General features: G+C 43.9%; 1 protein-coding gene across 4 annotated transcripts in view; it reads right to left on the reverse strand.

Moving 5' to 3' along the window:
• EDC3 (enhancer of mRNA decapping 3) overlaps positions 1–25783 on the reverse strand; it is a 105066-nt gene that overhangs the window by 51119 nt on the left and 28164 nt on the right. For 3 of the 4 annotated variants that reach the window (XM_073619008.1, XM_073619006.1, XM_073619010.1), the window contains exons 3-4: positions 24038–24330; positions 6564–6620 (exon numbers count right to left, since the gene is read on the reverse strand). In XM_073619008.1, coding sequence (XP_073475109.1) covers positions 6564–6620; positions 24038–24330 — 350 coding nt within the window. The remainder of the gene's footprint in view (positions 1–6563; positions 6621–24037; positions 24331–25783) is intronic. The other variant, XM_073619009.1, reaches the window with a different exon arrangement.

The following is a 25783-nucleotide window of genomic DNA, read 5'->3' on the forward strand; positions in this document are numbered from 1 at the left end:
GATGAAAAGCTCCCGTCTGACTTTTTCTGTCGAACATTCCGCTCGTGTGTACGGGGCATTAGGGGAAGGTGCCATTGGACCCTATGGTGGGTCTCCTTGTTCTTTTTTTATCTTGTGAGGTGAGCGCATAGAGTGACCAGTGGAGGACACTGTGGCGTGCATAGTCACTATTATTTAGACTGTCACTATTGGGTAAATAGACACTTGCACTAAGAGGAGCGCACCTATAGGCTGGAATTGATTAACCACTGCATCAAGTTTACCACCCATATCAACTGTTATTTACTTATTTTTCTTTTTCCTTAGTGCCCTCCTACAACCTTCTGCGGTGCCTCCAAGTCTCCCACAGTGCCTCTGCGGCGCATTTGTTGGTAAAATCTGGATAATTTTTTTATACAGGTAAAAAAAAAAGGGGGCGGGGCTTTGGACCGCTGTCTCTTTTTTGAAACAGAGAAAGAGACTGAAGACAGTGCCTTTCTATGAAACTTGAGCTGCACTGTATATGAATGAATAGGAATCTGTATAGACTCCTATTAATTCATAAAATTGAACAAAGTACACAGTGTGCGATCGGTAATGATCACTGACTATTCTTTCAGGAAAGGAAGGGGGCTGGTAAACACATGTTTACCAGCTCCAGCGCTCCATCCTGACAGATCTGTCAACGACTGCTCCATGCTGACAGACATGTCAGCAGCTGCAGCCGGCAGGAGGGGGAGGAAGGAGAGCAAATTCAGGGAGGGGGCGCATGGACATCAGGGAGGTGGGAGACACTGAAGGGGAAGGGGGGGTTGGAAATCCGGTGAGGGGTATACGTTTTTTTTTCTTTTATTAATCCCTCTGTGCATGCACAGAAAGTCGGCGGTAGGGGGAGGAGGGAGAGCCAGCTAGCAGGTTCAGGGAGGTGGTGCCTAGACATTAGGGAGGCGGGGGGCACTAAAAGGGGGCAGAAAGCAAGCAGAGGGGGCATTTTAAATGACAGCAAGGGCAGGTGGAGAAGCGGGAGACATAGTGCAGAGAAGCGGCGCTGGGGGGTCACATTTTAGGTAAATTGCTCTGATCAGTAGCTTATCAGGCGCTGATCAGAGCTATTAGTTTGGTGAACAATTGTGTTATAAGTTCATGGTTCACTTAAGTGACCATGAGCATAAAGCAGAGGAGGAATGCGGGTCCATATAGCGTACAGACCTGGTCAGCTGGAAGCAGTGCTGTAGGTCCGTACGTCATATGGACCTAGCAGCAAAAAGGTTAAAGCCATGCTTTAAATAGCGGCCACATGACCGCACAGCCTCCATTCTTCACTGTTCCCCATTGCAGAAGGGCATGTCTGACAAACATACATCACACACGGCAGCACCTCCTTCCTGCATGGAGTTACAGGACGCTGTGTCTATGCACAGCATGCCTGTATGTCCTGTAGCCCATTTGAACACCCCCGCCCAGCCCTGCTGTTTATTAATAGCGGCTTCCAGCAGAAGCCACTATCAATCAACACAAAAGGGCTGGGTGGGGGCATGGTAGCCAAACTAATTATGGACTGCTTGGTGTGGTCAGTTTGAATTAGGATAGAGGGGGCACTAGCAGATCATCATCCTATAATCGCCAGCTCGCTACCTGTCAAGCATGTTAGCTTCACATGTGAATGAGCCCTGAACCATCTTAAGGCTGCAGGATAACCCAAACTATGTGATAATAAAAGTGTACTTCCAAACATTAGACCTGTGTTCTTTTTACAAATGAGATAATTTTTTGGAAAAAAATGGCATTGTACATGTTCAAATATTTTTGTTAGATTAGCTAGGTATTACTGTAGTATGTTCTGTGTTGTTTTTTTGCCTTACCTTGAAATGGTTGTCTCACATGTTACACTAAAAGGGACAGGCAATTTCTTGTTGCAGGTCACACAGCATCCAATTGATGGCTTGCTATTTATCCTGTATCTCATCACAAATTTTAGATGTGAAGAAACACATCCCTTCCCCTTCATTGCTCTGCCTTCTTGTGTCTATTTCAGATCTATTTACTATATAGCTTTAACCTGCAGAACACTAGACTTCGAAACCCAGTGATTGGGGGATGTGAGGAAAGTATCAGTTGTTAAAAGTAAAGACAGTAGTCATGCATTAACCTGTGCAGTGCCATGGGGCATGTCTCATGTTTGAACACATACAGAAACTGCTGACACATGAATGTGCAGGTTTACTCAAATAAAGGCCGTGTGTATGGGACAACACACGGCACCAAGAAACTCCATGATCGATGTATACCTTATGAAGGTGCAGATAGGAGGGCTTATATTGCTTTTAAACATTCATAATTCATGTGCTTCACGACGTTAATCATCACTATATACATGTGGTTTACATTGATAATACAGTTTATCACCCCTTAATAAACATTTATGCAACTTGACTTCATGCACGTATGTATTACACTTAAACAATGGTACAGACAAGGGCTGATAATCACAGAAGATAACAGCATGGAAAAATCATTACGATACAATAGAAAGAGGAGTAATATTTTCCAATACTGTGTTGATAACCTGTTTCACATAAGTCCAAACGTGGAATTGTGAAGAAAATGTATCTGTTATCTCCTGTTATTTTTTTCTACTATCCATATGCAGATTATTCGTGCAATATAAGCTTGGATGGACTGATCTTGAAAGGTTTGTCCAGTGTCAAAGGGAAAACCTGTTTCTTAGGGCAATGTTTTTTTTCTTTTTATACTTGCACACTAATTTACTGCTTCTTTGAAAAATGTCATGTGCTTTACCAAGAAAAGCATTCACACTTGTGCAACTTTGGACCCCAAAGTTGCATTAGACAAGTCGCCCCCCATCTTTCCCAATGAGTACCATTCATATCTGTGCGACTTAAAGTGGCAGGGACTTTAAAGTAGTTCCTGCACTACTTTGGTCTGACTTTCATGTGACTTGAGGGCCATAGACTTTAATGTAAACCCTCAAAAGTCACATAAAAAGTTGCACCTGCATGATATACGTTCGACTTGTGAAAAGAATGCCGGCAATAAAAAATAAAGTTTTGTATGGGTTTCTTTATTTTCTAACGAATTCCAAGCTTTCAGAACGATTTGAACCAGTCGAAAATTGATCGACCAATTTGAATTCTGTGTGAAGAATAGTTGGTTGTTAAGGAGTGGGCCGGGAAACTGGCCTGCCGTGTCTTTTTTTTTTCCTTAAATCCAAACGCTTTATTAATATCAAAGAGCAGAAAAAAGAGGTACATTCGTACAAATCAAATTGGATATACAAAATAACTCGGATAAAGTAGATCCATTCCGGGAATTCCAATACAAAGTATAATCAAAGCATACAAACAGTAGCTCTCTTTCTACCTATTACAAAGAATGTGTAATCTTTCTTTTCGCACATGCATTATGACAGAACAGCGTAAACACTTGGTGGGTACAAAGAAACCTGCTGTGTCCTTAAAATGGACTTTCAGTCATTTTTTCAACTTTCCATCTATTAAATCTACTGCCCTTATTGTTTTAACTTTGGATAGTAAAACATTTTTTATCTGCCAGTAAATACCTTATACAGCCCACTTCCTGCTTCTTGTCTGGTCATTAGCCTAGGCTTATGAAATCATGCACAACTCTCTCTCGTGAGAGTTTGCCAGGAAGAGAGGGGGGATGAGTCATAAGAGGGCCAATCAGAGCTGCAGAGCTGGAGGTGTGCCTCTGTGTGCATGTGTAAATCCAGGAAGTGAACAGGCAGCAGCTTTAGCTGCCCACAGTTAAAATGGATGCAGCCAGACTTAGTGGAGGGAGATTTCTGCAGCATATTTAGCAAGTACAGAATCACAGTATATATAAAATAAAATGCAAAGTGGTTGAAGGGAAGCTTCAGAATGGCAAAGATGTTTATTACAAATTATGTGAGCAGACTGCAGTTCCTCTTTAAAGTGTTTGTTAACCAAAAAAAAATGATCCGGTCCCTTTAAAGCATGTTATACAGCATAGTGCTTGTTCTGTGTATTTGGCCCCCCGTATCACCTGAAATACCTGGCAGATCCTGCCTGGCTATACCTCCCCTCTGTAAACTGACCATGGTATATTAAGGTTGCTGAGCCTCTGTGGTCAGTTTACCTGCCTCCGCTCAGCTCTCAGTCTGTGTCCTCGTCGCCCCCTCCCCTCCCTGCCTGTCAGCTCTTACACCAATACCACCCCCCTCCTGCTGCTGAAATACCTTTATAAACTACACACAATCTCCTGAGTTATAAAGCCCCATATGCTGCAGTGTATGTTCTTTGTAAAAAAACATGCCCATTTCTACCTGAATTTACAGCGCTGCTCTGTGGTCACGTGACTCCTCGAGGCTCCCCTCCTCCCCAGCTGACGTCTCGGCTCTCTCTCCCTCTCCTCCCGACCGACTTCAGCGGGGGAACCTTGGTCCCTCCCACTCTAGCTGTCGGATCGAGAGAGGGAGCCTCAAGGAGTCACATGACCACTGGTCATCGCTGTGAATTCAGGTAGAAATAGGCCTCTTTTTTACAAAGTACATACACTGCAGCATATGAGGCTTTATAACAGAGGGGATTGTGTGTAGTTTATAAAGTAGCTTAACAACCACTTTAACAACCGACGACTTATCAGCTGAAAAAGAAAAGGGGGGGGGGGGGATGCTGGGTCTGGTATGGATTTTAAGGGGAACAAAATAAAATAATAAATAAAACCATGCGGGGGTCCCCCCCAAAATCCATACGATGCAGCCCGGCAGGTCAGAAAATGGAGGAGGGTGGTTGTGTGGGGGATGAGCGAGCGACCCCCCCCTCCCATACCAGGCCACATCCCCCAAAAGCGCCTTGCCCCCATAACCCTGGCCAGTGGTTGTGGGGGTCTGCGGGTGGGGGCTTATCGGGATCTGAAAGCCCCCTTTAACAAGGGGGCCCCCAGATCACGCCCCCCCCTATGTGAATGAGTATGGGGTAAGCAGTATTCCTACTCATTCACCAAAGAAAAAAAAATTGTATTGTAAAAAATGACAGTAAACAGTTTTTGAAAATTCCTTTATTTAAAAACTAAAAATAATCGCTGACCCCCCCAAAAAAATAAAAAGTCTGCCAGCTCCAACGCCTGTCAGTTCCTCAATTAACTAAGGGGCAGGACCACCCCTTGTGACATCACTGACCCAGCATGCCCTCGGTTGATGACGTCACAAGGGGGCGGTGCCATCCAGTCATGTCACTGGCTGACCGCACATCTTAGTTATTTAAGAGCCGTCAGACCGCGGAACCAGAGGGTTTTTTTTTTTTTTTGCTTTTTTTGGGTCGGCGGTTGGGGTCGTGACTGATAATGAATCTACACCGGGGGGGATTTTTTTAAAATTTATTAATAAAGTAATTGTTAAAGACTTGTGTTGTGTTTTTATCTACGTTTTACACTTTTTGTTAAAAAGGGGGCTTTCAGATTTGGGAGCCCCCCTGTTAAAAGGGGGCTTCCAGATTCTGATAAGCCTCAGGCCCGCAGACCCACACAAACACCAGCCAGGGTTGTGGGGAAGAGGCCCTTGACCCCATTGACATGGAGACAAGGTGCTTTGGGGGGGGCATGTGGCCTGGCATGGCCCCTTTCCTGACCTGCTGGCTGCATGCTTGGATAAGGGTCTGGTATGGATTTTGGGGGGGGGGGGGGCACGACAGTTTGTTTTTTTACATTTTGGCATGGGGTTCCGCTTACAATCCATACCAGAACCAGGGGGGGGGCACCATATGCAATGCACCATATTCATTTGGGGGGGGGGGGGGCACCACACTTTTTTTTTGCTTATTTTTCATTTTCCACACTTTTTCTTACATTCAGTTGTCAGTGGGGAAGCCCGCTGACAGGTGACGAGTCATCGGTTGTAGGGACACACCCGCAGGCTTTCAGGCCCGCTCCTTAACAACCATTTTTCCTTTACACAGAATTCAGACCTTTCTGCAAATTTGGAATTCGTTAAAATAAAGCTAAATATAGCTAAATTAAACTAAACTAAATTAATTTTTCCATTCTGCACGTCTGGCGACTTTGTAGAGCACAAACAAAACGATCACATTGGTCAAAGCCAAAGTCATAACAAAGTCGCACTAAATTGAAAACTTTGGTGAAATGTATCGTGGATAAATTGTGAATCAATTTTAAAAGACATTTTTTGCCTGCAACAGAGGTGAAAATAAAACTAGGGAGTCTAACTGGTTGGTATGGGAAACACTTTCATTTTTGCATGTTCATTCTGGACAGTGAGGGGAATTTATCAAAACTGGAGCAGCCAGAATCTGTAGCATCGCATGCGGCAGCTGTGCATGGCAACAATCAGCTTCTATTAATTTTTAATGCATAACTGAACAAGCCGAAAGTAGACACTGATTGGTTGCCATGCACAGCTGCTCCAGCTTTGATAAATGCCCCTCAGTAGATGTTTTACATTCTGTAAAACTACATCTGTAAGTGTTCAAACAAATTAAGCCAATAAAACAATTTTTTTGCATTAATCCTCCAAATCATAAGCAAGACAAGTTTTCCTTACATGGCATTTTTCTAAACTACTAGAATACCTGCTCCATCTGTTTCCTGATATCTCCCCAAAGAGTGTCCGAAGCATTTGGGAGGTGCTGGCAGCAAATGGTTAGGGGAAAGCAGATAAAAAAAGCGAATAAAAATGCAGAAGTACTTTGGAAATAAGAGCACCGATTTAAACACAAAGCAAACACGCCATAACAGTTATACAAGCACTGCCAATGTAGACCTCCTTCAGAAAATTGCAGTTGACTGGCTATTATGTTGACACACTAGGTTTCACATTTTCTGAGTCACTGTTTAGGAAATCCAAGAAAAGTCCTTATCTACATACCCTCTTAATTTAAAGTCCACCTCCAGTCCCCCCCCCCCCCCAACCCCTTCCCCAACAAAGGCCCCATATGTATTAAAACGTATGCGTATACATACCTTTTTTCAGATGACTTCTAGCTGGTCAACTGACACACCATTTCATCTTCGCCTTTCTCCAGTGAACAACGCAGAAAGCAGCGCTATTCTCACATCTTCTTTACAGCACTATACTGTACTGTGAGCCCAGGGCAACATGCCACCGGCACCACAAGTGTGTGGTACTATGATACAGATAGAATACGGGTTGAATGATGTTGGGTGTCATTTAAAGTGGTAAGTGGTGAGAACTGACACTGCAACAGGGAAAAGTCATTGTAAAAGGAAATATATATATTTTTTTAAGTGTTACTAAACCCGCAACAGTAAAATCAATCAGTATATCCAGTAAAGCATGCTTGTTATACACACTGTGAAACCTAAGGGGTTAATCTTCCTCACTGTGTAAAAAGGCCGTTTGATCCTGTGTTCTCTGATCCTTCCACTGTCCCCTAATAATTTTCTGATAACACAGACTCTATGCACATGCTCAATTTGGTGCGTATTGCTAGAGAGGTTTTTTTTCCTTGGGAGAGTGCATGTGATCAGCACAGGGCCAATCAGCACTGTCCAGACAGAGGGTCAGGGGACTTACAGTCTTATAGGACAGTCAGAAAACTCCCGCTACAAGCTTCAACCAGTGCTTGGCTGGACACTGATAGAGGTCTTAAGACTGCTCGAACTGCTATTGAGAAAGGGTATTTAGCAGTTTAAATTTACTAAAATAATTGCATTTCCATGTGTACTGTGGGAGACCAGATATAGTGAATGCAGGGACCTGGGTTTAGTAACACTTTAAATAACAAACATCCCAATACTTACCTACTCTGTGCAACAGAATTGCACAGTGTGGCTCCGAACCACCTTCTCTCAGGTCCCCCCCGCCAGCGCTCCTTTGCTCCCCTAAGTCCAGTGCCCACAAGGGAAGCCGCTTCCCATGGGGGCACTCGTGCATGCTTGCTCTGGGCCCCGTTGCTGTGTTCATTGACACAGACAACAGTACTCATCCTCTTCCCCACTCCCTTGTCACTGGCTTTGATTGAAAACACTGGGAGCCGTCAGCTCCCGGTGCCCCAGCAAAGCAAGCGAGACCAGGATGTGAGGGGAGAAAAGAGCTGCAGACATACAAAGTGCTGGATCAAATGAGGGCTCAGGTAAGTGTAAGGAGAGCGAGAGGCCAAAATCGATGCCTAAACATTTTTTCCCTTAATGCAAGGAATGCATTAAAAGGTAAAAAAATGTTTAGGCTTGAGAACCATTTTAATTAAAAAACTGCTAAAGACTACTTTACTAAAAGTTCTTTACTTGAAAGGTATATCAGTAAGGCCTGAATTTACAACATGTGTACTATGTTTAGCTTGCGTTGACATGGTTTTTTAAATGTGCTGCCCTGCTGTCCATTTTTTTTTTTTTTGGGGGGGTTTCCACAGCAGGAACAAAGTACTTTATTTTGTATTTGCAGTTCAGCACATTGCAATGCATTGTGCTGCATTTAAACGCAGGATGTTTTTTTTTTTTTTTCGTCCAGTGCACCCAAATGAAACAAAAAACAATAGGGAACATTTACTAAAACTGGTGCAGACAGAACCTGGAGCGGCTGTGTATCGTAACCAATTGGCGTGTGAAAAAAACAAAAAAACAAAACAAAATAAATTATCCTTACACATGCTTCATCCTGCTAAAGCCAATCAAGATGGTTGAAGACTGGCACCCAAAAGAAGCCAGGAAGAAGATGACGGCAAAGGACAATGCAAGTGTGGGACTGTTGGAGCAGAGATAAGTGTTGCTTTTAAGCTGAACTAAACCCCTTTCCTTGCTTTAGAGTGAAGGAAGCAGTCATCTTGGCCTCTGTTTTAGTGCAGCTCCACAGTGCTGCACAATTCATCAGTTATGACAAAAGCCATTTGATGGCTTGACAGTTAGGTAGAGAGAAGAAGCAAATGTGACGGTTATTCATTATATGCCTTGAATGTAACGGTTTTGAGAAAGTTATATTGATGGATTTCATTATACTTTACTTTAAAGCATTGAAAATTAAAGCTATACGATGACTGGTTGCCATGCACAACTCCTCCTGATTCGGTCTTCCCCAGTTTTAGTGAATTCCCCTCACCTCCTTTTTTCTTGTTATTGCGTTTGGCCTCATTGAGCAACACTTCCCAACGCACATAGTAAGAATGAGCCCTGCAAGAAGATTGTAAAAATATCCTCTCCTGCCACCGGTGCTACTGATCCCCATCAGTCATGAGAACTTGTGCCCTGAAGTCTGCTAGAAAACTGTCACGCCCAGGTGTCAATCTCCTCCCTCAAAGCTCTTACTGGTCCCTCCTGCTGACTTCCACTTCATTAATGTCTCCCAGTTTGGTGGTGCAGATGACAGGCAAGTTTGTTTACGCTTCTCCTTCTTCTTCTTTTGTAGGACTTTGCTGGACTTTAAAGCAAGAGGATGTGACAGCCAGGCAACTAGCATTTTCATAAAGAGCTCTGAAATGGCAGCTTTCATGTGTCTATCATAGTAGGTTTCTTTAATGCGTTTTTTCACATGAGAGAACAAATCAAACTATGAACAATCCAACGGCATTATTCTAGACCGGCCTGTGTATAACTAGTTCAAATACATTTAATAACTTGTCAAGCTGTGGATGCCATAAGTCCCTAATAAATGGAACAACTAGTTATGACGTTCTCTGATAATAAAATACATAAAATTCATACTATGCCATATATCTATACTACACCATATAAACAAAAAACAGGCCAAATACAAGAAGAGATATTAATCATAAAGGGATCATAATTATAAAAAACAAAAACAAAAAAAAAAACCCACACACTTTTTTTTTTCATTTGCGTTATAAATTTTTGCACATAAATAATCTTTCTTCATGAATTTAGGCCAAAATGTATTCTGCTACATTTCTTTGGCAAAGATAACCCAAATCAGTGTATATTATTTAGTCTGTAGGAAAGGTATAGAGTCCACAAACTACCATATATAACATATGTTTGAAAATCAATGTACTGACAGCCTATCTCAATTCTTTAGGGCCTACAATGCCAGGACAGTACACATCTCCCCAAAATTATCCCTTTTTGGAAAGCAGACAGTCCGAGGTATTTAGAAATAATATAAAATACTGCGCTATACACATAAACAATAGCAGCCAGCACTACAATCTTAACAAAAATTGCTTGAATGAATAAAGAACCCCAGTTGAATCTTTGTAGACGAAATGCGTCGGCTTTGACAAGTCCTTTCCATGACATTGCGCCTTTTTGAATTTTATGCTTTTGTGATCACATGGGAGATTTTTTACTTGATGCAATACATCTTGGAATCTACGTAGAACCTTTTATTCTGAATAAACTCGTAACCATACAGTTTTTCAATATGTGGAGGCTTTTTGTTGTTTTTTACAGATGCTGTTAACTATAAACCTACCAAACTGTTTTGTGGTGAAAGGAGGTTTTTCCATCTTGGACATTACCATCCTGATCCATATTCCCAAATGCCGGGTCGAGATTGCCTGAAGTGGCTCAGCTGAGGAGGAGAAATTGCACCACTCGCTATCCAGAGATTTGATATCATAAAGCCCGATGGATGCTACCTTCTGGTAAGCATATTTAATTTTCTTCCCTGGGTGGTGGACGCACACATGGCAGTAACTCCTTTAAATCCTACACTCCTGGATTCCTTCCCATCAACATATCTAAACGGATTAATGTTTTAATCACCAAGGGGACTATACAACTAATGCTGATTTACTATTTGCACAGTGTACTTTATTTAGAGGTACAGTGGGGGCGGAAAGTATTCAGACCCCCTTAAATTTTTCACTCTTTGTTATATTGCAGTCATTTGCTAAAATCATTTAAGTTCATTTTTTTCTCATTTTTTTCATGTACACACATCACCCCATATTGACAGAAAAACAAAGAATTTTTGACATTTTTGCAGATTTATTAAAAAAAGAAAAAAACTGAAATATCACATGGTCCTAAGTATTCAGACCCTTTGCTCAGTATTTAGAAGAAGCACCCTTTTGATCTAATACAGCCATGAGTCTTTTTGGGAAAGATGCAACAAGTTTTTCACACCTGGATTTGGGGATCCTCTGCCATTCCTCTTTGCAGATCCTCTTCAGCTCTGTCAGGTTGGATGGTAAATGTTGGTGGACAGCCATTTTTAGGTCTCTCCAGAGATGCTCAATTGGGTTTAAGTCAGGGCTCTGGCTGGGCCATTCAAGAACAGTCACGGAGTTGTTGTGAAGCCACTCCATTATTTTAGCTGTGTGCTTAGGGTCATTGTCTTGTTGGAAGGTAAACCTTCGGCCCAGTCTGAGGTCCTGAGCACTCTGGAGAAGGTTTTCGTCCAGGATATGCCTGTACTTGGCCGCTTTCATCTTTCCCTCGATTGCAACCAATCGTCCTGTCCGTGCAGCTGAAAAACACCCCCACAGCATGATGCTGCCACCACCATGCTTCACTGTTGGGACTGTATTGGACAGATAATGAGCAGTGCCTGGTTTTCTCCACACATACTGCTTAGAATTAAGGCCAAAAAAAAGTTCTATCTTGGTCTCATCAGACCAGAGAATCTTATTTCTCTCCATCTTGGAGTCCTTCAGGTGTTTTTTTGGCAAACTCCATGCGGGCTTTCATGTGTCTTGCACTGAGGAGAAGCTTCCGTCGGGCCACTCTGCCATAAAGGTTCCTTTGACCTCATGATTCTCATTTGCTCTAACATGCACTGTGAGCTGTAAGGTCTTATATAGACAGGTGTGTGGCTTTCCTAATCAAGTGCAAATCAGTATCAGTATCAAACACAGCTGGACTCAAATGAAGGTGTAGAACCATTACAAGGATGATCAGAAGAAATGGACAGCACCCGAGTTAAAAATATGAGTGTCACAGCAAAGGGTCTGAGTACTTAGGACCATGTGATATTTCAGTTTTTATTTTTTAATAAATCTGCAAAAATGTCAACAATTCTGTGTATTTCTGTCAATATGGGGTGTTGTGTGTACATTTATGATGAAAAAAAAATGAACTTAAATGATTTTAGCAAATGGCTGCAATATAACAAAGAGTGAAACATTTAAGGGGGTCTGAATACTTTCCGTCCCCACAGTACTGTCAATTAAATGATGGTGTTAGAGTTTTTTTAGCATATGCTAATCACAACTTACTGTATTTATTGGCGTATAACATGCACTTTTTCACCCTGAAAATCAGGTGCAAACTGTGTGTGCGTGTTATACGCCGATATTGGAATTTGGGCTGCCTAGGAGGAAACGGGGAGGGAGCGAGATGAGAGCTGTCAGATTACATACACCTCTGTAATGGCAAGTCCCGTCTCCTGGGCCGGAATTGGACCAGTGTTCTGTCTATCATAGAACTTTGTATTAAAGAGGCCTCCGAGTAAACAGGAGATTCTCGCTGTATGTAATCTGATGGAGCTCGTCCCGCCCCCCCCTCCCTGTCCCCTCCGAGGCAGCAGTAATCTGAGGTGAGGCTGTAGATGGGCACTGATCAGGCTGAATTCATGGCAATGGTGAGGCTGCATATGGGCACTGATTAAGCTGTAATGATGGGCAATTTTGAGACTGCAGATGGGCATTGATCAGGATGCACTGATGGGCAATTGTGAGGCTGCAGATGGGCACTGATCAAGCTGCATTGATAGGCAATTGTGAGGCTTTAGATGGGCATTGATCAGGATGCACTGATGGGCAATTGTGAGGCTGCAGATGGGCACTGATCAAGCTGCATTGATGGGCAATTGTGAGGCTTTAGATGGGCATTGATCAAGCTGCATTGATGGGCAGTTGTGAGTCTGCAGATGGGCATTGATCAAGCTGCATTGATGGGCAGTTGTGAGTCTGCAGATGGGCATTGATCAAGCTGCATTGATGGGCAATTGTGAGGCTGCAGATGGGCATTGATCAAGCTGTATTGATGGGCAATGATCAAGCTGCATTGATGGGCAATTGTGAGGCTGCATATGACATTGATCAGGCTGCAGATGGTCAATGGTGAGGCTGCAGATGGGCAATGACCCTTATTTTGCTTCAAAGTTCTTTATTTAAAATTTAAGTTTTTTTCCTGAAACTTCCCTCCTAAAATGAAGGTGCGTGTTTTACGCCTGTGCGTGTTATATGCCGATAAATACGGTATTTTGTATACCATGGTATGTTGATATCTCAATACTCATTTGATTTCTAGCGCTGCACTTTAGTCCAAGGTATTTGGTAAGAGGCATAGCAAGCTTTTTGAAGTTGAAATTTTTTGTCACAATTTCTTGGAAAGTTTAGAAATTTAAAAAATTTTTTTTTTTTCCTGTCGCCAGTGAAGTACAGCGACTGACTAGTGAGACTGTATGTAAACCACGCCCCCCCTCCCCCAATGTAATTTTTTAATTTTAATTTTTTTTCAATTACAATTGGTTCTTTCCTTTTTTTTTTTAATATACTGTAAAGAGGTGATTAGGATTATTTTTTTTTTTTTTTGTTTTTTTACAAACACAGACTATAATTGCTTAGAACAGTGATAATAACTGTTATATACAATCCTTTTTTTATGAATGGCATCCATTCCATTCTATACTATTGAGAAGCTGTAAATGGCCCTGTCTTAAACGAAAGACCACCTCTCGTTTTTGGATATTAAAACTTTTTTTTTTTTTTCCTTCCTACCTTTTTATGAAGTACATAGTGTACTTCCGATCCATCCGGGCCGCGGCCCAGGACGTCATATCCTTTTGTGTGGCGAGCCTCCCTGCTGTCTTCTGGGACCTGTGTGTGTCCCAGAAGACAAGCTGGCCATTCACAAAGTAGGAAACGGGCAGTGAAGTCGCAAGGCTGCTCTGCCTGTTTCCCTTAGTTAGAATGGCGGCGCCTGCACCCAATCGGCCTCGGGGGGATCGACATCACGGGCTCCCTGGACAGGTAAGTGTCCTTGTTAAAAGTCAGCAGCTTTAAGTTTTTACTCCTGTCTGTATCCCCATTTAGGCAGACTCAACCATCTATTTACACTGGTGACTATTGTCACTGATAGGGAAAGTGAGGGGAAATCCAAAGTTTTAAAGATGTAAAGGGAAGCCTTCCAATGGTGATACTGTTGTGGGGACAACTGTCAGAGCAGAATTCCCCTACTTTGGGAGATTTCCTCTTATGTCCTATTGTGTCCATGGGACAAGAAAGTGAAAGGAGATGTTCCCAAATAGTAAACAGAGGACTATAATACAATGGCAGGGAATTTTACCTTTCCCTAACATAAAACTAAATTGAAAAAAAAAAAAAAAGGCTATGTATTTTACAAACACACACACACACACACACACACACTTTAAAGCTGTAGTAAAGTAAAAATAAAGAACAACACACCACACAAACCTTTCCTTTCCTCCTGTCATTTGGTTGATTAATTGATTGATTAATTGATTTATTACTATTCACATATATCTTTGTCACAAGTCCAGCGCTGCACTTTTTATTTTTACATCTGTTCTTTGTGCCCTTATATCGGGGTTATAGTGTACAGCAGCAGGACCTCCTTCACATTTTTCATTTATAATTTCACTTTTCAATTTTCTCACGCACCTAGCGCAATTCTTTCTCTTTTATTTTATAAAAAAAACTACCTTAAAATGAAGCCATCCAGCACCACGCTTTCACCACTGACATGGTTTCCATCTTCACCTGGACTTCCTGCCGGGTTTGTGGGCTTCGGACGTTTGAATGGCCGAGCTGCGATGACTTCACTCCCACGCATTCGTGCGGGAGCAACGATCACGGCACAGCGCTACTCAGTATGCCATACCTTCAGAGCGCATGCGTCTGTGATGTCACTGCCTGCAGAAATAGTGATATTCCTTGTACCTATAAGGTAATCTTTATCATAAGCTTACCTGTAGGTACAAGTGTTTACTACCGCTTTAAGATGGTTGGCCCCATTAAAAAAAAACAGCTTTGAATTCTTGGTCTGACATGGAAGCCTAAGCCTAGTGTAAATTTTTATTAACCCATATCTTACAGAATTTATTGCATTTATAAAATGCATTCATGGGGGTTAGATATTTGGATTTTATTTAATAAAAGGATGAAAAAAGCCAGGCACATGCAAAGTGCTGTTTGATCGTTCTGTTCTTTGTTCTCAGGTATGCCCATCCCCCCTCTCCCCTTCCCCCACCATTTCACTTTGGGTTATGTTGGATGCAGCTCGTGAGGTGTTGTATCCTGTATTTGAGAACGCAATCCTGTTTTGATACAATAGTTAAAATACTCACAATAACTTGATGAAGTCATATGAGGCTAGCTATCTGACTGTATTCAGGTTTCTTTACGCTCGCAACCCAATGTCCTCTCTTTTCCCCATATGTGCCCCTTAGGCATTTATTGTTTTTTCTTTTTCTCTGCTTTGTTGTATTTTATTTTCTCAATGTATGTCATTTTGAAAATATAAAATAAAGATTATAAAAAAAAAAAAAAAAGGCCCCTCCCTTCCCCCTGCACCTCAGTTCTGCCAAAGTAATAGGTTATCCTGATGCAAGAGGGAAACTTTTCCCTTAGTAATAACAAAGGGTGGGAAGTAGGCCTGCGGTCCTGGAAGATTTCCTAGAAAAGCAGTTACCGGTAAGTGTAACTGGTAATTTTCTCTAGTCATCTTCCAGGATGGCACATGTGAGAGGATGAATAAGAAGTTCAAGGCCTACCTTAGGGTGTGACTACCGCTTGCAAGACCTTTCTGCCAAATGCCAGATCCTGAGGCTATAGCAGTTCCACTCTGTAATGCTTTAGGAAGGTGTCCTGTCTGACAGATCTGTTCTATTGAAGTTCCAGCTCTTTCAGCCCACGGGGCTGCCAGAGATCTTGTGGAATGGGCTTTGAGGTCTACTGATATTGGGGACCCTGCTTGCTCATAAGCTATTCCTATAGTCTGTCTGATCCACCTGGCTACTGTTGTTGTAGATGCTTGCCCTCCCCATTTAGGGCTGCTAAATAGAATCAAAAGGTGACTTGTATCCCTGAAGTCTTTCACCTTACCTAGGTATGTCAGCAAACACCTTCTGAATCTAGTAAAATTACATTTTTCTTCTCTCTTGTTTTTTGGGTTTTCACAAAAAGAGGGTAAAAGTAATCTTTTGTGATCTATGAAATTGGGAGGCGACCTTGGGGAGATGCCTCTTGCCTTTAGAATCACTCGGTCCTCCAGTGTCAACAAAAAAAGCTCCTTAATTGACAGGGCCTGCAGGTTGCTTACCCTTCTGGCTGTAGTGATGGCCAGTAAAAAAGCTAAATTTAAGCATCAAAATATTAACTGAAATTTGTAGTATTGGTTTGAAAGCCGCTTTCATCAGCGCTTCCAGGACCAGTGTCAGATTTCAAGGCGGAAATCTGGTAATTCTTAGGGGAGTCAACCTCTCCCTCGCGAACAGAAATCTTTTAAATCAGCGGCTCCATCGCGAGCCTCTGATCCAAAAACACCAACAGGGCTGCTATTTGTACTTTAAGGGTGTCCAGGGCAATCCCTTGGTCCACCCCAGCCTGCAAAAATTCAAGTACTACTGGTACCAAAGGCTTAGAGATTTCTCTATCCTGGCACCAGTATGAAAAAACATTCCATTTTCTTGCGTAGATTTTTCTAGTCATCGGGTTCCGGCTTCCTGGGAGGGTCTCAATCACTCTTTCAGAGCATCCCTTGTCTCTGAGTATCTCCTTCTCAAGAGCCAGGCCGTTAAGTTGAAGAACCTTAGGTCGGGGTGAGGGGCTGGCCCTTGCAGAAGGAGATCCTGTCTGGGAGGGAAACAGACCATTTCCCTCAGAGTAGATAACCATGTCCTTTTTGCCCACCATGGGGCTACCAAGATCAGTTTGCACTCTGAGTGGGCCAGCTTCTGTAGGACCCGAGGAATTAATGCCAACAGGAAAAAGACGTACCCTAGGTTGCAATCCCAGTTCTGTGCTATAGCATCCACCCCCTCCGATCCCCCCTATCTGGTGAGAGAGAAAAATCACTCCACCTTCCGGTTCCCTCTGTGGGCAAAAAAGGTCTATCTCCAGTACTCCAAACTGCCGACTTATCTGAACGAACACGTCTTGGTTTAACTCCCATTCCCCCTGGTGAATGGGCCATCAGCTTAGGAAGTCCACCACCACATTGGTGGTTCCTTTTATGTGAACTGCCGATATGGACTTTAGGGTTCGGCCCAATCTAGAACTTCTAAAGCCAATTTTAGGAATCTCCTGGACTTTGCCCCCCCCCTGACGGTTCAGGTATGAGACAGTTATGTTGTCTGATAAGACTTGGACTTCTAATCCCTGAATCCTGCCTTTGAAAGCCTTCAATGCCTGACCCACCGCCAAGAGCTCCCTGTGATTGGAGGAGGTCTTTGCTTGGGTCGGGGGCCAGGATCCCTGGGCTTGGAGGTCCTCCAAGTGAGTGCCCTAACCCCAGGCGCTCGCATAGGTAATAATCTTCACTGGGTTCCACTGGGCCCAGGGACGACCCGACGTGAGCCTGTCTTGGCCAAGCCACCAATCCAGGGAGGCCCTTACACTTGCTGGGATAGAAACCTTTCCGTCCAGTGACTCCGTCTTTCTGTCCTAAGAGGATAGTAGGAAGAACTGCAGTTCCCTTGAATAGAGCTATGCCCAGGGAACCGCTGGGATGCAGGAGGTCATTAATCCTAAGACTCTCATGACCTGTCTGCGAGAGCAGTCTCTGAGTTCCATCAGTGAGGAAACCGCCGCTGTCACCTTTACCCTTTTTTCCTCTGGGAGCAAAATCTTTTGAGCCCTTGTATCCACTAAGCATCCCAGGAAGGTTTTTAACTGGGACGATTCGAGGGATGACTTTTCCTGGGTTCACTATCCAACCTAGTGTCTCCAAGCTGAGAATCACTTTGTCTACATCTGTTCTCACCCGCTGTAAGAAAGGACCGTAAATCAGGAGATCGCCTAGATAGGGTATAAGTAAGATCCCCTGAAGATGCAGGTAAGCAACTGCCTCTGCAAGGACCTTTGTGAATACCCTTGGACTTGCTGTTAAACCAAAGAGGAGAGCTGGGAACTGCCAATGCTGTATACCTTTGCTAATAAGGGTTGCAAACCTTAACAAGGACTGATGTTTCAGGACGTGAGAGGTAAGCGTCCCTTAAAACTATTGTAGCCATGAAGGCATCCTTCAACAGATGTTTGCGTACGCTGTATATGCTCTCCATCCCGAAGCTCTTTTGTCGCAGAAACTTGTTTAGTTTCCTGAGGTTTATTAGCAGGCGAAATTTCCCTGATGGTTTCTGGACGACAAAGACATGAATGTAAGATCCCCGATAAAGCTGTTCCGATGGTACGGGAACGATTACCTCCTGGCCCTCCAGATCCTGTAGGTTGTCTAGCAACCCTGCTGCCCTTAAAGGATCCTTGGGTGGATGGGTCAGTATAAAATTTTTTCGAGGAGGGGAGAGAAGTTCCAACCAATATCCTCCAATAAGGATCTGCAAGATTCTTATTGGAGGATCTCAGAGATCTTCTTCCACTGCGAAACAAAGTAAGAAAGTCTCCCCCCTACTCTGACACTGGCGTCACTTTGACTGTTTACTGGTGTCTTTGGGTCCGGAAAAGAGCAGACCACCCTTCTGTCTATTCTTTCCATTCCCCCATCTTCTATTTGAGTCCTTTTTGGCCTTGATTTGACTTTGGTTTGGGGGGCCACGAAAAAACTTCCTTCCTTTCCTACTGGGAATATTTTCCCCTTTTTCTGTAGAACATGAAAGGACCTGATCCAGGCCAGGCCCAAAGAGCAGGGAACCCTCAAAAGGCAACCCACAGAGCTGTGTCCTGGACATATGGTACCCTTCCCACGACTTGACCCAGATGGCTCTCCTTGCTAAATAGAGGAGGGCCGCCGACTTGGCCATGATCCTAACAGTTTCCACTGCCACGTCCACTAGGTATGGCATAGCTTTACTCACGATCTCTAGCGAGTCTGTGACTTTCTTTGAATTGTTCCCCCTAGCAATATTACGGGAGAGTCTGTGTAGCCAAGCATCGACATTCCTTGCTACGCAGGCTGACGCCAAGGCAGGAGCCATGGCTGCCGCATTGGCATCCCACGCTCCTCGCAGTAGTGTTTCAGACCTAAAGTCAACTTGGTCTTTTATGTTACCAGAGTCCTCGAAGGACAGATCAGATTTCTTTGAAACCTGTGAAAGGGCTGCATCCAATTTGGGGGTCTTGAAGAATTTCTCCTCCTCTTCCCCAAATGGAAACCTTCTTTTTCCTTGAGTTTAAGGACTTTTCTCTCTGGGTCCTTCCATTCTCTCAAAGTACATCTTATCGCGGGTTGACACCTGGGTTGGAGGCTCCAGGAGGTCCTCAGGAGGCGTAAATTGCCCCGGCCTGACTACCCCTGCTCCTCAAACTTCTTCCCCAGAAGTGAGAGGAGGAAGGTCTCTGTGGGGTTCTCTGGCTTCAGACTGATGTACCCCCAAGAGGGGGTACCCTCCCTAGAAGACAGGGTCTCTGTCACTAGTGCTAAGCCCTTCTTTTGATGCCATCACGGTTTTCAGAGATTGAAGCGTAGCAAGCATCTCTGACTGTACTGAAAGGAAGTTCCTCATCACTGCTGAGGTTTCCTTGCCCGACAGCTTATGGATGCATCTATACCAAAAAGGTTTCACATTATCCTGTGGGAGCTTTTCTTTACAATAACCACACCTTTTTTGCCCTAGGGGGAAGGGGGTTTTTGGGCTTAGACCTGTGGGCCCCTTGAGCAGATCCACTGGGCTCTAGGGAGATAAAAGATAAGACAGTAGCCATAAACACAACCAGCTGTACATCTATCTCCTGCCCCCCCTCCGCCCCCACAAGGAGTGTAGGTAAGGCCACCTTTAACCAACCACTTGCCAAAAAAAAAGGTAGACTCACCACCCGTGGCTTCCTTCTGGGCTGCAGCCACCGCTGTATCTTCCTCTCTCTCCATTCCGGTCACAACTGCTGTGGGTGGTTTGGAATAGGAGAGGGACTTGTGGGACCCCTGCCTTGCTCCCCTGGACTTTTATGGGTATCGATGTGCTATCTGGCGCCATTTTGCTGGAGCCCCGCCGGCAGAAGTGAATTCGGCCTCAACTGTGAGGTCTTAAAGGTCGGGCTAGATGGGAGAGGCGCCATCTTGTCGTAGTCCGGCCGCTGGACTTTATGCCACCTGGAAAGGGAACCAACGCCATCTTGCTCCACCCTGCGGTCCGGCAGCCAGAACGCTCTCTCTCTCTCACACACCCTGGAAGGTTTCACAGACTGACCTGGACTCCAGTAGACCCGCCGATTCCTTCAATCCCCACAGCACCTGGCCAGGGTGGAAGGTAAGGGGGAGGTATATACACTCACAGGAGCACCGAGACACTCCCCTGTGCCAGAGAAACTCCTCGCTGGGGAGGACCCCCCGGCAATAAGAACCCCGAGGTGGGAATGAATCCTAGCTGGACCTCCAGCCCTCCCTGGCTTTGGATTCCAGCACCCGGGGGGGGGGGGGGGGGACCAACCGCTACAGACTTCAGGTCCACAGAAAATAAACGTTTTGCTGCCAAGAAACACAATCAAGAACTGAGGTGCAGGGAGAAGGGAGGGGCCTTTTAACCTCATGTATTGATTGTGTTTGCTGTCAGGTGGACCAGTCATCTTTCAGGTGGGCCGTTCTGGAAGATGACTAGAGAAGCTGTGACAAAGGCTGCCGAAGACAGGCATGTAACTGAGTAAAGCAGTTTTCATTCTTTTCTGTCTCTTGCCTTCAATATTTTGATTTACTGAGATGAGACAGTTATATAGTAAGGTGGGCCAATATTAAAGTAAAAATTCCCAATCTGCATGCTTGTTTGAAGGTCAATAGCTTAGAATTTTTAGGGGAAAAAAATCAGCAAAGTCTACACTTTATTTGAGCACAGATTACGGATAAGATTGTGCTATATAAAAAGCAGAAGTGGACAAAATGAGATAAAAATCCCACGTTTTCCAAACAATTTAACACAAAACAGTTATGCTGTTAAAGTTATAATGGTAACCAAAGGAATATATACAGTGGGGACGGAAAATATTCAGACCCCCTTACATTTTTCACTCTTTGTTATATTGCAGCTATTTGCTAAAATCATTTAAGTTCGTTTTATTTTCATCATTAATGTACACACAAAAAGAAAAACTGAAATATCACATGGTCCTAAGTATTCAGACCCTTTGCTGTGACACTCATATTTAACTCAGGTGCTGTCCATTTCTTCTGATCATCCTTGAGATGGTTCTACACCTTCATTTAGGTCCAGCTGTGTTTGATTATACTGATTGGACTTGATTAGGAAAGCCACACACCTGTCTATATAAGACCTTACAGCTCACAGTGCATGTCGGAGCAAATGAGAATCATGAGGTCAAAGGAACTGCCTGAATAGCTCAGAGACAGAATTGTGGCAAGGCACAGATCTGGCCAAGGTTACAAAAAAATTTCTGCTGCACTTAAGGTTCCTAAGAGCACAGTGGCCTCCATAATCCTTAAACGGAAGACGTTTGGGACGACCAGAACTCTTCCTAGAGAGAGGGACGGAAAGTATTCAGACCCCCTTAAATTTTTCACTCTTTGGTATATTGCAACCATTTGCTAAAATCATTTAAGTTCATTTTTTTTAAGTTTATCACACCATATTGACAGAAAAACACAGATATGTTGACATTTTTGCAGATTTATTAAAAAAAGAAAAACTGAAATATCACATGGTCCTAAGTATTCAGACCCTTTGCTCAATATTTAGTAGAAGCACCCTTTTGATCTAATACAGCCTTTTTGGGAAAGATGCAACAAGTTTTTCCCACCTGGATTTGGGGATCCTCTGCCATTCCTTCTTGCAGATCCTCTCCAGTTCTGTCAGGTTGGATGGTAAACGTTGGTGGACAGCCATTTTTAGGTCTCTTCAGAGATGTTCAATTGGGTTTAAGTCAGGGCTCTGGCTGGGCCATTCAAGAACAGTCACGGAGTTGTTGTGAAGCCACTCCTTCCACTCCTTACTTTAGCTGTGTGCTTAGGGTCATCGTCTTGTTGGAAGGTAAACCTCCGGCCCCGTCTAAGGTCCTGAGCACTCTGGAGAAGGTTTTCATCCAGGATATCCCTGTACCTGGCCGCTTTCATCTTTCCCTTGATTGCAACCAGTCGTCCTGTCCATGCAGCTGAAAAAACATCCCCACAGCATGATGCTGCCACCACCATGCTTCACTGTTGGAATTGTATTGGACAGGTGATGAGCAGTGCCTGGTTTTCTCCACACATATCGCTTAGAATTAAGGCCAAAAAAAGTTCTATCTTGGTCTCATTGCACCAGAGAATCTTATTTCTCTCCATCTTGGAGTCCTTCAGGTGTTTTTTAGCAAACTCCATACGGGCTTTCATGTGTCTTGCACTGAGGAGAGGCTTCCGTCGGGCCACTCTGCCATAAAGCCCCGACTGGTGGAGGGCTGCAATGATGGTTGACTTTCTACAACTTTCTCCCATCTCCCGACTGCATCTCTGGAGCTCAATCACAGTGATCTTTGGGTTCTTCTTCTCCTCCCTCACCAAGGCTCTTCTCCCCCGATAGCTCAGTTGGGCCGGACGGCCAGCTCTAGGAAGGGTTCTGGTCGTCCCAGACTTTTTCCATTTAAGGATTATGGAGGCCACTGTGCTCTTAGGAACCTTAAGTGCAGCAGAAATTTTTTCGTAACCTTGGCCAGATCTGTGCCTTGACACAATTCTTTCTCTGAGCTCTTCAGGCAGTTCCTTTGACCTCATGATTCTCATTTGCTCTGACATGCACTGTGAGCTGTAAGGTCTTATATAGACAGGTGTGTGGCTTTCCTAATCAAGTCCAAATCAGTATAATCAAACACAGCTGGACTCAAATGAAGGTGTAGAACCATCACAAGGATCATCAGAAGAAATGGACAGCACCTGAGTTAAAAATATGAGTGTCACAGCAAAGGGTCTGAGTACTTAGGACCATGTGATATTTCAGTTTTTATTTTTTAATAAATCTGCAAAAATGTCAACAATTCTGTGTATTTCTGTCAATATGGGGTGTTGTGTGTACATTAATGAGGAAAAAAAATGAACTTAAATGATTTTAGCAAATGGCTGCAATATAACATAGAGTGAAAAATGTAAGGGGGTCTGAATACTCTCCATCCCCACTGTAAGTGATAATAAAAGCGCAAACTTATGCAGCCCATTTCCAAACTGTAGTCCAGCCCCCCTGCTATCCCCTTCAGTTTACTGTATGCTTCACAGCTGTCCGTTACACCTGTAGGTGGAATCTGGTCACACAAGTGTTCCTGTTTAGAAAAGAAAAGGAACCATACATAGACAGAGCTGCACTGTGCTGAAAAAAGATAAGACATAAGCAGCGGGCAGGACGTGAATGGTTTTTCCACCTTGTGCCTGAAAGAGGATGTGTTTTTATGAGATAAAACTACACTATACCAGAGTTAGTGGAAGAATAGCAACACCTAAAAAAATAAATGTGCATATGTAAAGCTGGAATTTGTCTGGTTCAGCAGAGACCGGCTGTACTTTGATCAGTGTGTGGCCGCCCCTGATCGACTCCAACTTGTTTGTGTGGATAGAGCAGTCAGTCTTTTTTTTCCCCCTTCTCTCTTCACATACCCTTTCAGTTTTTTCCAGCTCCTTGCTATGGCACCAATCAGTGACCTACTTGGAGAAAGCAACTAAACAACCACACTGACTTTTAAACTAAGCATCCTTACAGCAGCAGTATAAGTGACAATATGAGCTGTCAGCACATGGCTGATGTTGCATACAGTCTCACCTCAAAGTCATCCAATGTTCTCCAGGAATGTATATTCAGAAGTGTCACTTTTGACATTTTAATAGAGAAGTCATTTATCAAAACATAAAATATGTGCCAAATGGAGTGAAACTGCACTGTATTAGGCAGTGAAAACAGTTACTTACACACTGTACAACTGGTATCTTCGATAATTAAAAAAAATATACACAGAACATGTTCAAAGTACAAACAATACTTGCTTTATAATATGGCAAACCATGCTTCCACGACTATCATACTTACAAGAGTTGTGCCTTCGACGAAAGTTCTTCGGCTGATTCAGACCTTCAGTCTGCTTGTCCATATAACTTTTTGAGCATGGCTGTGGAGATGTTCCGGTAGGATCATTGGCTCTCCCGTCTGTTCTCCGGGGGATGTTCTGTGCACTGCTTGCCTCTGGTCTTGGTTTCCCCATACCATTTTGATGGCTGGTGGGTACACAATTTGTATTTGTGTGCTCAGAAGGCTGATTATTTGTCTGTCTTCGACTATCCCCAGGGATCTCCAAAATCTTTAAGTTTACGATGTCCCCTGCCCTAAGAGCAAATACATTCCCCTTGTTACTACTTTAGAGACAATCCAGTAAATGATATAGTACTAGTAGCATTCATCTAAGGCTCGCCAGTTTCTAAATGTCTTGCAGGACAATTTCATGGGTCAGATGGTAAATGCACCAACTACAAAACAAAGTGTTACTAGACCTACTGATTACCAACACTACAGACCTGATCACGGATGTGGAAACAGCGATCACAGGTCAATTCGTTTTAGTATAAATCACACAAATAAGAAACATAAGGGGAATACAAAGACACTGAATTTCAAAGGAGCCAACTTCCGTAAACTACGATCCTTGCTAGAAGATAATAATTGGGATAAAATCTTAGGAACAAAGAACACAGAAGAAAAATGGGTATGCTTTAAGAGCATATTAAATAAGGGCATTAGCCAGTGCATCCCAATGGGAAATACATTTAAAAGAGCGAACAAAAGTCCCAGGAGGCTTAACTCTAGGGCTGCAACTAACGATTATTTTCATAATCGGTCAATAATTTTTTTAATTAATAGATTAATCGGATAAAATCATTAAAAAAATCGTAATGTGCCATTTTTTCTATTCCTCCCGGGGACACCAATGACGGGGCGCTATTCCTCCCGGAAACACCAATGACGGGGCGCTATTCCTCCCGGGAACACCAATGACGGGCCGCCATTTCTCCCGGGAACACCAATGATGGGGCTCTATCCCCCCGCCCCTCCCAGGAACACCAATGGGGCACTACCCCCCCCCCCAGGAACACCAATGGGTCACTATCCCCCCCCCAGGAACACCAATGGGTCACTATCCCCCCCTCCCAGGAAGACCAATGGGGCACTATCCCCCCTCTCCCAGGAAGACCAATGGGGCACTATCCCCCCCCTCCCAGGAAGACCAATGGGGCACTATCCCTCCCCCTCCCAGGAAGACCAATGGGGCACTATCCCCCCCCTCCCAGGAACACCAATGGGGCACTATCCCCCCCCTCCCAGGAACACCAATGGGGTGCTATGTCTATTCCCCTCCCTCCCAGGAAAACCAATGATGGGGCACTACTATTCCAGGCAGCCACCCACCCCCCTCCCCCTCCCCAGGAATACCGTTAGGATGGGGCACTGGTCATAAAAATGTACTGTTTTTAATGTGTTATTATTAGCCACTACCTTTCACAATGAATGTGCAGCTCGGCTCCCCTCGCGGCTTCTCGCCCTCGCCTCTCTGTTCCCTCGAGGCAGCGGGCGGGGCTGAGAAGATCAGTGGGGATGATGTCAGCGAGGAGGAGAGGCGTGCGGCAGACGTGCGATGGTGCAGACGTGCCTGGTCACAAACGGCGGCGCCGAGGACACAGGAGGGAGGATTTATTTAAACGGACGGACAAAAGGAAGGTGCAGACCAACTAATCGATAATGAAAATCGTTGACAATGATTTTCATTATCGATTATTATCGATA

Source organism: Aquarana catesbeiana, linkage group LG03 (genome assembly GCF_042186555.1).
Source record: "Aquarana catesbeiana isolate 2022-GZ linkage group LG03, ASM4218655v1, whole genome shotgun sequence".
NCBI lineage: Eukaryota > Metazoa > Chordata > Amphibia > Anura > Ranidae > Aquarana > Aquarana catesbeiana.